The sequence below is a fragment of the Panthera uncia genome, chromosome A2 (genome assembly GCF_023721935.1).
Source record: "Panthera uncia isolate 11264 chromosome A2, Puncia_PCG_1.0, whole genome shotgun sequence".
NCBI classification, from domain to species: domain Eukaryota; kingdom Metazoa; phylum Chordata; class Mammalia; order Carnivora; family Felidae; genus Panthera; species Panthera uncia.
Window position 1 is genome coordinate 161,503,502 of NC_064816.1, and position 14,603 is coordinate 161,518,104.

Consider the following 14,603-nt stretch of genomic DNA (forward strand, 5'->3'; position numbering starts at 1 on the left):
CCCCCCCCCCCCCTCCCCTCCCCTCCCCTCCCCTCCCCTCCCCTCCCCTCCCCTCCCTTCGACAGGAAGTTGAAACAGTTTTTGGTGAGTGAGGATGAGGTGCCCAAAATGCAGACATGCACCGGGCTGGTCTGTGAGGTGTCAGGTGGTGACACACAGAGAAAGGACGACCACGTTTGCTGCCTTTGTCTCCCGGTCAGCTCCTGGGCAGCAGGAGACCGTATGCGAGGCATCTGTACAAGCTAGTCTTACAATAAGAGGGGATGTCAGTTCGTTGATAGTTTTACTTTGAGTGACATACTTGGTTTTCTTCGTTTAATGTTACTGCATCTGGAGTGAGCAGAGGGAGCTTATAATGATCCCGCAGCAGCTGATGACACTCCTAGAGGGGACATGAACAGGGAGGAGCGGCCGAGATGGGAGAGAACCTTGGATGCCTTAGTGTCTAGAGAAATTCTTTTACATCCTTTCCTTCTCAGATAAAAATGTAGGGCTTTCATGTGTGTTTGGTTTCGTTTTTTGGTGCCTTTCAGCCACTTACGGCTGTGCCGGGCTTGGCACATGACAGGTTTGTTTAACACAAAAGATCAGGGATCGCTGGGGCAGGAAGTGATCTTCGGGCTCCGAGTGTTTCAGCTTAGCGACCTGCCCCGGCCCGCGCTGTGCCTGACGGCCGCCTGGGGTGCACAGTGTCTGGCTTGTAAGGAGGTGGGGTCGTGGTGTGAAGGAAAATGAGGTGTTATTAATTATAGTAAACTGCTAATACTACCTTATAAGTTGGTGAATTTCACAAAAGTTTTAAAACTCATTTCTTAGAAGCCGGTTGGAGAATTTGGGTTTCATTTTCCATATTGAATTGAAGTCCCTCAAGAAACTTATGATGGGATACGTACTAGGATTGTGTTAATAATCTGTAAGTTTCTTGAATTTACCATTGGAGTAAAATTTAAAATTTAAATACCTGATTTTCCTGAAAATGGCATTGAGTTAGCTGGGAAATCGTTTCATAACAAGACTTCTTCTGGGACCTCTGAGTTGTAAGGGTCATGACGAGCGTGTGAAACCGTACATTTCTCTGTGACCCCCGAGTCTCGCCGGCCTGGGTTAGAAGCCCAGGGGTCTGCGACCTCACAGGCTCCTGGGTGATTGGGGTGCAGCTGACCCCAAACGACCACGTGGCTGGCTGGCTTGTCTTTGTTGTGAGACATCCCTTCACTGTCGCATGAGGGGCTTTGCCGGGTCACGGCCTGGGCGGTCATTTCTCTGACCCCGAGGCTGGCGTGGTGCCTCATTGTCTCTAACTCTGTGGGGACTGTTCTTGTTATGAATTCTTGTCACACTGACACCAGTAGTAAGCAGTACTGGCAGTAGTCTAAGCGGTGCTCTTAAAACTTATTTTAGGTGAGGGGCCTGGGTGGCTCAGTTGGTTAAGCGTCTCTCAATTTCGGCTCAGGTCATGGCCTCATAGTTCATGGGATCGAGCCCCAAGTCAGGCTCTGCGCTGACGGCATGAAGCTGGCTTGGGTTTCTCTCTCTGTCTCCCTTTCTGCCCCTCCCCCGTGCATGTTCTCCCTCTCGCTCTCCTCAAAATGAATAAACTTAAAAAAATACTTTAGCATGCTCTACCAACTGAGTCAGCCAGGTGCTCCTTCCCTACCTTTTTTGTTAAGAAAACAAAGAACAACAATAAACCTTCCACCAAAGCCATAAAAAAAAATATTAAAAAACCAACCTCATTTTAGGCAGGAAAGCATTCAGTAGAAACTTCTATAGCAGAGAAACCTTGATCCAAGGAGGAGTGGTTGCTGCAGCCTGGGGTGGGAGCCTCATCCAGAGGGCATGTCCAGAGGGGAGGGGTCACCCATGGCCCCAGCGATGCTCCTGTGGCAACCAGCTCTCCAAGTTCTGAACCAGTGTCTTTTCCATTACAGTAAATTATGGACTTTTTATTTGCACATAAGTCTTTGTGATTGACCTGTTTTTAGAGGAATACCTGAGTCAGTGTTTACGGCCAAAAGAATGGTCAGCGGAGAATCAAGAAACGTGTCTGCTGGAGGGGACCAGAGGCACACATCTGACCCTTCTTGCCAGCCACAGTTTCTGTCATTAAAATGAAGATGATTCATTCCTTTTGCTTACCTTTTGGGGGTCAAGGAGAAAAAAGCAGCTCATGTTGAATAATTGCCCTCCTCTCCTTTAGGGAACGCGTGTCAGCATCTTACGTGTGCTGGCGCATACGTGCGTGACCGGTGGTGGCGATTAAGGGCGGGGACTGCTGACAGGCTAACAGCTGGAAGCTGGTGTCTCACTCTTCCAGGTTCAGGAAATACCTTCTCCACCTTGTAGCCCTGAACTCGACCTGTCCCGTGTCCCCCAAAATAGCATCTGCCCGTCACTGTCATCTGTTCTTTGGGGAGCTCTGCAAGGGAACCAAAAGATACAATCCATTTTTATTAATACAACAAAACATGTGACGTTAAACTTTCTTCCTGCTGTACGTCAGCACGATTTTACTGTGTGAATGGCCCAGGACTAGGTTTGGGGGGGGGGGGGGAAGTCCCTGGGGAGGAGGAGGACTGGCCGGTTCAAAGGGCGCCCCCACGCCTCTTGTATCCTAACATAAAGAGCCTTTCTTTGTCATCTGGCTTTGGCCACGAGGTAGGATGCTTGTACTCTGTCCCTTGTGGCACGTCCTCACTGCGTTTTTATTTTGGACACACCCCTTACATCCATCACTTCACCGAGCTGCTGCCGAGTGCTGTGGGTACACACAGCAGGACGGCTCGCTCAGGCTGTGTTTCTTCTGCGGGACGGCAGAGTTCACGCTACACATCTGGGTCCCTGTTCTCACGGCCCTGCTGGTGGCGGTGCTGTCCCCTGAAGTGGGCCCCGTGGACACCCTGACGCTCCAGGCCGCTCAGGCCAGCTCACCGGAGCCCCACTAGGAATAACAGTACATTTGCCTGGCCTTACCTTCTGCTTCGGGCTCTCACGTAACTTGGCAGTGGTGGGCAACCGGTTGGTAATTTGTGGCTCCTTATTCCTGGTCACATTTCACCTGATTCACACCTGTGCTTTTGTGGAAATAAGTGTTTGAGTATAAATGTACGTGGATGAAGATGAGCCGGTGATCACGCACGACACCTGCCTGTTCAGGGTTGGCGGGACACGCTGAGGGGACCGTGGGGCTCGATAGACGTGGGAGTGCTTACACGTGACCCTCCGTTCACTGGATGGTCAGCAGGACAAGGGGCCACATTTGACCAAGAGAGGACGGAACAGGTTCCAGGTGGCAGAAGTAAATGTAGTAGCTCTCAGCTCCTGACCCGTGACAGAGACTCCGGGGCGCCCCGCAGACGGCCTTACTTGAGATCAGCCCTCCTGGTACAAGCAGGGGTGCTCACGGGAGCTGATGAGGAAACTGGCGGAGTGGAAACAAGGCCCAGCCCAGAAGAGGGGAACCTTTATTCCTGAAGGTTCTGGTCAGGGTTCAATACTCGGCCGTTTTGAATGTTCCCAAATTAAGTCACTGGGTAAATTTTTCATGAGACCAACTTGATACTTTGTTAAATCCGTTAAGTAGAGAGGGGACAAAGGGGATGCTTTTCAACCTAGAAATAAAGTCTGTGTCTTTAATAGTGGCGTTACTTACTATGACCTCTCTCTGGGGACCGCTGGCTCGCTCGCTCGGTGACTGGATTCGTCCAGTTGATCACGGTGGCAGGAACATTAGTAAGGAGTGGTGGGTTGTGTCCTGCTTTTTAATTTGAGTTATTTACGAACCCATGTTATTAGAAGGACTTGCCTTCCCTTGAAGTAGTTCAGTTGCTAATGGGAATGTTATTTTCCCTGATTATGCTTGTCTGATGGCGTGTCTTAACTCATTCCCAAATGAAAACTAACCTTAAAGTCATTGTGGTTCTTTTTGCTCCCATTTCAAGGTCGATGGTGCCACTGCTCCAGGTGATATCTCGGGGCTCCCCTATGTCTTTGGAAGACTCCAATCGAATCATCCCTCTCTTCTACCTGTTCAGCTCTTTGTTCAGTCACTCGCTAATTTCCATACATGACAGTGAGTTCTTTGGGGACCCCATAGAAGGTAAGAGTTTTGAGGAATCTGGGTTTTTTTGGCTTCACTGCCTGTCTGTTTTCATAGATGATAGAAAAGTTTTAAACCTCTTAAGCCTCTCACTGTGTTCAGAAATGAGAAAAAACAAGTATGATAGAATATTGAACTGTGTTTCTCAGTTGTAGGTCAGAGACAATCGTCAATGATGCCTTTTACCCTAGAAGAGCTGATAATGTTGTCTCGCTGCCTTCGAGATGCGTGCCTAGGGATCATCAAGTTGGCTTATCCAGAAACCAAGCCAGAAGTTCGAGAAGAGTATATTACAGCATTTCAAAGTATTGGGGTTACGACTAATTCTGAAATGCAACAGTGTATACAAATGGAACAGAAGCGATGGATTCAGTTATTTAAGGTATAGGATATGCGGGGTGTGTGTGTGTGTGTGTGTTTAGGAGGTCACACAATGTACAAACGTGTCCTGACTTGACTCATTTCATAAAAACAGAAGGACAGGTTTGCATCTGGCATCGTTCTTAATTTGCAAAACTTTTTTAAATGAAGAAAATTCATTTTCATTTTACTTTTGCCTTCTTTTAAAACCTTGTTTTTACATTGTTACATGCATCATTTATAAGTTGCCCTAAGTACTTTCAGTGACCGGATGAAGTATAAATAAAATTTTAAAGTATTTTCATTTTCATTTTTCACCAAAAGATCTCTTACAGATTTTTTTTTTTTTTAATCTCTTGAGAAATTGATTAAGAAAAGTGGGATAAGGGGCACCTGGGTGGCTCAGTCGCTTAAGCCTCCGACTTCGGCTCTGATCATGATCTCATGGTTCGTGAGTTCGAGCCCCACGTCGGGCTCTGTGCTGACACTTCAGAGCCTGGAGCCTGCTTCGGATTCTGTGTCTCCTCTCTCTGCCCCCTCCCCTGCTCACACTCTCTCTCTCTCTCTGTCTCTCTCTCAAAAATTAAAAACAACAACAACAACAACAAAAACATTTTTAAAAAAAAGGTGTGGTAAAGTCATTAATGTAATGTAAGTTGCATGTAAATTATTTTAGGATATCTTCATTTTTACCCATGCCCAAAGAGAAGTTACGGGTTGCCGTGGCTGGAATGCTGGCAGGAAATCCCCACCGGTGCGAGTATCACTGAGGGTAGAAAAAAAGAAAAGATAAAGGGTGCTTGACTTGCCATGAAATTTCTGCAGCAAACACATCCAGTCAGCTAAAATCGCTCATTAAGGGAGTGGGAGCAGAAGAAGTGCATTTTCCAAATTGAATGCTGGATTTACAGTCCGTTTGATACCCGCGACCCCTCGCGCGCTAATGTGCGGCTCAAATCATCAGCTGTCCCTCCAGGTCTTTTATCACTGCTTTTGTCAAGCTATCTATTTAATTGAAAGAAGTTAATTGAATGAAAATGATCAACTAAGCTTGTATTAATATTGCTAATGGAACTTTCTTCTTGGCCATGTTTGGAGAAAGATGTCAAGCTAGACTTTAGGAAAGGCCCATTAATGCTCGCACTTAACCTGATGGGCTAATTAAGGACTGCTTATTCATCCGACGAGCGCACGATAGTCTCTATCCAGCCCATTCTGCCGGATTTTACAACACATTTCACTTAGGAGCATGAGCATTAGTAGCAGTGAGAGTAACTGATAATGTTTTGATTGCACTGAACACAGTACTAATGCATCATTGAATTTATAATTTGTGCAGATTGATGTAATATATGTTTGCACAATTTATTTTAATTACCTATCTCTGCATTCCCAAGTAAACTCTAAAGGTCACATGTTGAACCCTTAATATATCCATTCTTAAAGACTGACAGTTTTGCAACTTTTCTAAGTTAAAAATAAGCTGTCTAACCCATTTAAAACTTAAAATTCTTACGTAAACTTTCCCTGGATATGTGTATTATGGTGGCATATGTGTTTTTCTTTAAGTATTTAATTAAACTCTGGGATCTTTGTTGATAAAGCTTTCCATTATGTAGGATATCAGGTTTGTGTGCACTGTCAGATAATCTCATTATTGTATAGCACCTGTTGAGAACCTCATAATTTTCACATGGCACGCTTATCTTTAGGACTTAGAAATCTCAGAATTTAATAATTCTCTATAAGATATTTCCCCCTGGCCTTGTTTTGCTTTAGCAGTAAATGAAAATTCTGTAGTGAATTTTTTCTTATGCCTTAAAATGACTCATTACTACTTGATTAAGGATTGAAGTTTTTAGGAATTAGGGTGAAGGTTCACTTTTGTGGTACGGGATTGTTTTAGGTTTGAGACCGAGTGGTTACAAAGACCTGGGTTTAGAACAGAATTGTTTGAAAGACAGTTTTTGGAACAGGATTCCTGTTCTTTGGGGAAAAGAAACCTTCTTCATACTCTCTGCTGTTAAGCTGAGCCCCCAAAATAATGAAAAATCAAGGCATAGTTTTTGAGTAGAAAAGGGTTTTTTCCGTGTAAGAAAAAATTATCTTTAACATGAGATCAAAAGAATTACCTCCCAGTGGATACTGTGTCCCAGACAGTAGTCTCAGAGCTGTACACACATTAATTCTGCCAGGAAGATGCCGTTATTGTCCCCATTTTACAGATGAGGCCGCATGGCCGCTGGTGAATAGAACCGGCATCCGAACCCGGCCGCTGCTCTGCATCCCCCTCGGAAGAGTACGAAAATAGAATGCTAGCATTTCATAGGTATTTTAGTGCCAAATTTGAATTGAAGAATTCAAGGTAGAAGCAACCAGAAAGGTAAAAGCATTTTGCCCGTGATTTCCTGCCTTCCGCTGGTGGTGACAGAATTGCAAATGATGAGGCCTGACTCCTCCGGCCGGCAGCCATTTTCATTTTTCAGTCTCACGATGGGCCTTTCAGACTGATTTCTGTGAGAGGCCCTGCTGGCTGGTCACAGAGCATAGAATTTTAAGTGGATAGAGTCATCTTTCTTTGTCACTCTAAGAATTGAGGTCAGTTGCTAGGCCCCGCATTGACACTGCTAAAACAGTTTATGCATTTATCAAATTTATAAACTCCTCTTGAGGCGTAATTTACAGGTCTAATTACTTGAGCCCTATCAGGAGATAGGAAGTCCTGTCTGATGCGGCTTCTGTGGGAGCTGTCGCCTACATAGGAGTCCCCTACCCGGAAGGTGGGGGCCTGGGGAGCAGGGAAGAGGCTTCCGGAGCCTTTCTCGTCTGCACGCCTCTGCGTGGAGAGACGGAGGTCTGTATTGTGAGTGGTGTTCACTTTCTCGGTGGCTGGTTTTATTTTTCAGTCTCAAAAAGAATTGTTTAAGAAGTGAACATTAAAACAACAGCAGTGCCCTAACGCGGCCCTAGCGTGCCGCCGTGAACTGTCACCGTTAGGCACGCGACGCACCTTTGTTCTTGCAGGGTAGTGTCACTTCCTTTCCGGTCTTTGAAGGTTTTTGTTTAGTTTCTGACTACTGAATAAAATGGGTACTTTCAGAAGTAATTTTGGAGTGTTTTAGACGTCCTGGAGAACCGGGTTGTCTTTAAAGATACACCAGTTTTCGCAGGTCGTAACTAAAGGCTTTATAAAACTTGGCTAACCTGACATCAGTCCACAGCAGACGCTTCGTGACCTCTGGGTTAGGGCTCCGCTACCACCGGTTATCTGAACACTATTAGGGGAAGTAATAGAACATGAAAAACAATCGTGTGTATTTCTGAAGGTTTACTTACATAACTTTTTTAGTTATTGAGCGTGTATTTAAGGTGTAGATCTAGCATGGGCAGACGTGATACGGCGGACGAGAGCGAAACACACCAAATAAACACAGTGCTGTTACATTTATAGCTGTTGAAGCCTGCTGAGAGTGTCTGTGGGGCTGGGCACACCTGGTTATTCCAGTACGTGCGTGTTTGTGTTCTGTTTGACTTCCTATTTCTTAACACGCTAGTAGTCCAGGATCTCCCGGGGAACAGTTAAAAACAATTGACTGGCTTTACCTCAAAGAATTGAATGAAAATCACTGTTGCTGGTACCTCTGCCCAGGCATTCATCAACAGAAGATTTTGGGGGCACTTGGGTGGCTCAGTTGGTTAAGCATCAGACTTAACGCTTTCAGCTCAGTCGTGATCTCACAGTTTGTGAGTTCAAGCCCTGACAGCTCACTGACAACAAGGAGCCTGCTTGGGATTCTCTCCCCCTCTCTCTCTCTCTGCCCTCCTCACTCCCAAAATAAATAAACTTCAACAAAAAACAAAAAAAAAAACAGGAGATTTCAATATGCAGCCAGGGTTAAGAACCATAGGCCTCACTGTATAAAGAAATCACTTGGGGCAGATATATATAACCTTTGATCTCATATAGCAAAAGTAGGCTTACTGTGACGTAGGTCCTGTGTATTTATTTATTTTTATTATTACTTTTTTTCATGTTTATTTACTTTTGAGAGAGAGAGAGAGAGAGAGACAGAGTGTGAGTGGGGGAGGGGCAGAGTGAGAGGGAGACACAGAATCCAAAGCAGGCTCCAGGCTCCGAGCTGTCAGCACAGAACCTGACCGGGGGGCTTGAACCCATGAACCCATGACCTGAGCCGAAGTCGTACACTTAACTGAGCCACCCAGGCGCCCCGAATATTTATTTATTCTTAAGAGAGAGAGGGAGAGAGAGAGAGTGAGTGACCATGAGTCGGGGAGGGGCAGAGAGAGAGGGAGACACAGAATCCGAAGCAGCTCCAGGCTCCGAGCTGTCAGCACAGAGCCTGACGCGGGGCTCAAACCCATGAACCGTGAGATCATGACCTGAGCCAAAGTCGAACGCTTAACCGACTGAGCCACCCAGGCGCCCCTCTGATTTTCTTAAGTTTATCTATTTTAGAGAGAGAGCGCACAGGATTGCACCAGAGGGGGAGGAGCAGAGAGAGAGAGAATCCTGAGCAGGCTCCATACCGTCAGTGCAAAGCCTAACATGGGTTCTGTCCCCCAACTGTGAGATCGTGACCTGAGCCAAAATCAAGAGTCAGACGATCAACCCATTGAGACACTGGGCGCCCCAACAAATTTTAGATTTAAGCAGGAACTAAATTTTAGATTTAAGTCAGGGCGCCTGGGCGGCTCGGTTGTTTGAGCGTCCAACTCTTGATGTCAGTCGGCTCAGGTCATGATCCTGCTGTTGTGAGATTGAGTCCCTCATTGGGCATGGAATCTGCTTAAGAGTCCCTCTCCCTCGCCCTGTGTCCTTTCCCCCATCACGCGCGTGTACACGCACACGCTTTCTCTAAAAAATAAAAAAAAAATCTAAAATTCCTTCCGTTTTGGTACAGGCTTCTTTAGTGTGCATGTCTATACCAGAAAATTTAATAAAATTAACTGAGAGCAAAACTGCCCTCTGATCTCAGCAGTGGCTGTTAATCCAGTTCAAAATTGGTGCCCCAGTTCTCCTTACCTTTCACAGTCTTTAGTCGATTTATGTAACTTTTTAATGGTCACCTCCACATTCCTTTCCGATACTAAATATTTGTACAGCAGTTGAGTTTGTGGCCCTGAAAATGCACGCAGAGAGCAGGAATGTGATCGGGGGTGATTTGACATCCCAAATGGACCCCGTTAAAGTTTTGTGGTTTCTTAAAATTTGCATTTTTCTTTGAAACTTAGAAGAGACTAGTTTAAATGGAGGAAGTGTTTTTAGTTGAATTTAAAATATGGGATTTGACATTTCTAAAAAAGGATTTTGGGAATTGGTTCCGGGCTAGTATTACCAGATTTAGCAAATAAAAATGTGTCACCCAGTTAAATTTTAATGTCATGGCTTGTTTTAGATAAAAATATGTCCTGTGCAGTATTTTGGATATACTTACATTTTTTAAAAAAGCAATATTTGGAGCATATTTGTTCTAAAAAATTATTTGCTATTTACCTGAAATTAAAATTTAACAGGTGTCTTTATTTTTTCGGTTAAATCCTCTCCAAGATTCCTCTTCAAGGTTGGCCTGCCGTCAGCTCTGACCTGTAAGACCTGCTTTTTCACAGTGGCTCCTTCTTGACATCTCGCCCTTTACAAGCCTCCTCGGGCCCCCGTCACTTTGCGCCTCCCACTTTTTCCTCCCTCCCTCTCTCTCCCTTTCCTGTTTTTGAAAGAGGATCGATTATACCAGGACATTTATAAGTAATACCCGATTCCTGGGGCGCCTGGGGGGCTCCATCGGTTGAGCGTCCGACTTCGGCTCAGGTCACGATCTCGCGGTTCGTGAGAGTTCAGGCCCTGCGTGGGGCTCTGCGCTGGTGGTGTGGAGCCTGCTTGGGAGTCTCTCTCTCTCTCTGCCCCTTCCCCACTTGCACTCTCTCTCTCAAAATAAATAAATAAACTTTAAAAAGAAGTAATATGTGATTGCTTCTTTTTTTATACTTAGAATGTGAAAATAAGACAGTGGCTGCCTGTATTGAAACTTTTTAGTGTTTAATTTCACAGTAATTCAAAAGAAGAAAGTAACTTACGGCATTAATTGCCTCATACATAGTTTCATGTCTGTGACCTGCAGAAAACAAATGTCCTCATGACCAGAGGTTGAAAGATGACTACCAGGAGGCAGATAGAAGGTTTTATTCTAGAGTGAGGCAGCCCTGGCCCTGCCCCTCATGGGCCCGGGAGCAAGTCTCTCACCCTCAGGAAAGCTACGTTTCCTCAGCTGTGCAACGGGGAAGGTCAGCACGAGAGGATGCCACCTTTCAGTGGCATAAGTAATGGCGTGAGCCATAAGTAAATGGGCGCAGTTAAAGAAATACATGAAACGTGTGTCAGAAAGCATGTCTTCTGTTAACAGTCGTGGTGTATCGTGTAAATTTCGGCCCAGTATCTGTTCAGTCTGAATTTACTTGAAATACTAATACAGCTGGTTATGAAAATGGAAAGGTGTAAGCTGTGATATTTTTAAAAAATTTTGTTTGTTTAATTATTTATTTTGAGAGAGAGACGGAGCAGAGGGGAGACAGAGTCCCAAACAGGCTCCACGCTGTCAGCACGGAGCCCGATGCGGGGCTTGAACCCACGAGCATGAGATCACGACCCGAGCCGAAATCAACAGTCGGACCCTTAACCGACTGAGCCCCCCCAGGCGCCCCAGGATGTGATAAACTTCAAAGAAAAGGATGGTGCTTCTGTCTGTGCTCTCGGAAGAGGGCACGTGCTTGTGTCGTGCTCTGCGTGCGCTGACCCGTCGGTTGTCCCAGACAAGACCACACGTGTAGCGTAACTCATCGCCATCTGGTCTTTTCATGCTCAGAGAGCATTGCATGTGCCTGACTTAACCCCTGAGCAAGCATAATAAGAGAGTCAGGAGTGGGGGGTGACCGACTACAGGTTCAGGCTGACTCACCTAAGCTAATTACTGCTGATTCAGAAAGGATGTTACTATAGTATTAGGATAGGCCTTCACCTGCCTCAAGGGATGTGGAAGAACAAACTGGGAAGAAACTCCACCAGTCAGAAGGCTGTATTCTAGGTCTTGAGACATTTACGCTGGTGTGGTTTTGTCTGTGTGGCCGAACTGCTCAACTACTAACTGTTGGCTCCATCCGTGGGCATCTCATCCAAGCCGTGTGTCCACGTTATAGCGGTCTGAGGTGTCAGCCGAGGGCCCTTTCTCACCTGCTTTTGTTGGACACACGAAGTTTTTGGTATCCCTGGATGCCAGGGTTTGCATGTCATGAAAGAAGCATTTGTATTTCTATGGTATATACATGCTGGGTTGTAAATTTTAAATTAAAGAAAATTTTCTTTTAATGTTTGTTTCTTTTTGAGAGAGAGACAGACGCGCACGCACGGAGCATGAGCAGGGGACGCTGGTGGGGGGAGGGGGGTGGGGCAGAAAAGAGAGGGAGGGAGACACAATCCCAAGCAGGCTAAGAACGGTCAGCGTAGAGCCCAACGCGGGGCTCGAACCCACTAACTGTGAGATCGTGACCTGACCTGAAGTCGGATGCCTAACTGACTGAGCCATGCCGGCACCCCTGAATTGTAAAATTTTAAAGAGAAATCTCTATTAACAGTTGAAATTATGCAGTCTTATTTGTCTTGTGGGTATATTTGGAAATTTATCATGTTATCCTAATTTTTTTCCTTACCCGAATTATATTTTATCCTAATTCCTTATCCAAATTGTATTTTACTTAATTAGAGGCCATGTGGACAGAGGCCTGGCTGACTTTTTCAGAAAACGTCATCATAGTCTTACTTTCACTACATAGTAGTTGTATGATCAAATCCTGGTTGTAAAGGTTTAAAACTTTGGATTTACAATTTTATGTTGGTCTTATCTTGGCTTATTGCAAAGTACATTTGTATTTAATAAAGAATGTCAGGTCTTATTTTTTATTTTTTATTCCCGCCATCGGGTCTTTTTTAAATAGGCAGTGAGTGCCATTAGCTCTCTTACTCATACAGTCTAAAATTTATAATTAATTATGGATCCCAAGTCAGTCATTGAATGCCTACTAGGTTTGCGGGTCCTCAGCTGGCTTTTCTTCAGAGGCAGCTTCCTATGTCGCCAGAGAGGGACCAGAGCTCACTGCAGAATGAGTACTGAAATGCAAAGTGTCAGCATGGGGGGCTTTATGAGAGGAGTGGGACCCAGTGTGTGTAGAATCATGGTGAGAAGCAGGCCTGACTCCAGAGACGTGTATAAGGGAAAGACAGGAATTGTTGGTCTTTTTTGGCAGATGTCAGAGGTCCATGTAGGACTCGCCCCCCCCCCCCCCCCCGCCCATGCACTTGACGGAGCGTCTTTTGAGAAAAAATAAGAAATGCTATTACTGTAGGAAAAAGTTTTACGAAATTGCCGTACTTGGAGATTTCTTACATTATAGCTCAAATGAGCTAATACATTTCCAAATTTGTGTTTCAAAACTCACTTGCTACCTCCTTTGTAGACAGCCTTTAACATGTTCCTGTTAATTTTTCTCTCTTCACTGGCACTTAACTAACCACTTTGTACTTGACTCATTCTTGAGGCGCCTCGGCGGCTCAGTCGGTTAAGCGTCCGACTCTTGATTTCGGCTCAGGTCACGATCCCACAGTTCATGGGATCGAACCCCACTCGGCCTCTACACTGACCGCGTGGAGGCTGCTTGGGATCATCTCTCTCCCCCTCTCTCTGCCCCTCCCCTACTCTCTCTCTCTCTTTCTCTAAAAAATAAACATTTTTAAAAAAATTGTATTATTTATCTTAAAAAAACACAGACTCATTCTTGGGGTCACAGGATAAGGTGCTCTCCTGTGGCCTGACTGGTGGTGGCCGAGGGGAGGCCCGGACGGCCCAGCCCACGCACTCACAGGCATACAGGGGAGCTGCCGTGTTATTGCCTCTCTTGTGCAGTGGTCGTTACTGGGCTTGCTCACGTGACTCGGCCCTGCTCTCCCTCTGCAGGTTATCACCAGCCTTGTGAAGATGCTGAAGTCCAGAGACACCAGAAGAAATTTCTGTCCTCCAAGCCACTGGCTGTCAGAACAGGAAGATATTAAAGCAGATAAGGTTTATGGAAAGATCTTTTTAAATAGTTTTCATTACACATTGTCTCAGCTTTTGTCTTTCGAGGGAGGATAAAGCCTTTTAAATTGGTTCATTTGGTTCATTTATTACTTAGTATGTAACAAAATATTAACAGTAAACTTTTTTATTATTAATGCTTAGGTCACAAGATAGAATATATAGCAGTACCATTGACTTCAACATGCATCCTGAGTTTGCTATTAATCCTGATTTTCTCCTTTAACCACAAATTATATTGAAGCCTAGTGGTTCTTTGTTGGGGTTGCAAAAGATGTTGCTTTTATTGAAAGGTATTATAATTATTGACGCATATTTGGTACTTAGAGGAAATGGAGCATGTCCTTGATTTTCTAAAGGAACAGACAAATTTGAATGTTACTAAAATTACTAAGACCTAGGTCTAAAGTAGATTCAGTAGTATAATATATTTTCAGAAATTTAACATTAACAGACGTCTATGAACCGTTTTCGTTCTTGTTTGTCAGTGAAAGGCATGATTGTATTCATTTCAAAATCTCGGGGTGCAGAGAGTGGAGGGTGTAGAAGAAACAGGACTATAGAAGCATTAAAGGAAAGAAAACAGCAGGCGCCTGGGTGGCTCAGTCAGTTAAGCATCCGACTCGCTCTCAGCTCAGGTCTTGATCTTAGGGTCATGAGTTCAGGCCCCACATTGGGCTCCACTCGGGGCGTAGAGCCTACTTAAGAAGAAGAAGAAGAAGAAGAAGAAAACAGAGGTGCTTTATAACAGTTTCAGAAGCATTACTGTGTCTGCATGAATCTTGGAGCGTGTGGCGCCTAGCTGTGCCCACTGGTTAGGCTGCGAAACCACGGCCAACGCTGTAGCAGATGGACATCTCCAAGGCCCGGGATGGGGCCTCCGAACAACATTTACCACCAAAAGGAAACAGCCTTTGGAACGATGGAGTGTCTTGTCACTGGAGAGTATGGGAACCACAGGAGGCCCCGGCCCTTCGGAACAGGTGTAATGGACTAAACGTCGA

General features: G+C 45.2%; 1 protein-coding gene across 1 annotated transcript in view; it reads left to right on the forward strand.

Moving 5' to 3' along the window:
- UBE3C (ubiquitin protein ligase E3C) overlaps positions 1–14,603 on the forward strand; it is a 120,420-nt gene that overhangs the window by 56,667 nt on the left and 49,150 nt on the right. The window contains exons 12-14 of the mRNA XM_049642182.1: positions 3,942–4,099; positions 4,249–4,481; positions 13,480–13,584. Of these exons, the coding sequence (XP_049498139.1) occupies positions 3,942–4,099; positions 4,249–4,481; positions 13,480–13,584 (496 nt within the window). The remainder of the gene's footprint in view (positions 1–3,941; positions 4,100–4,248; positions 4,482–13,479; positions 13,585–14,603) is intronic.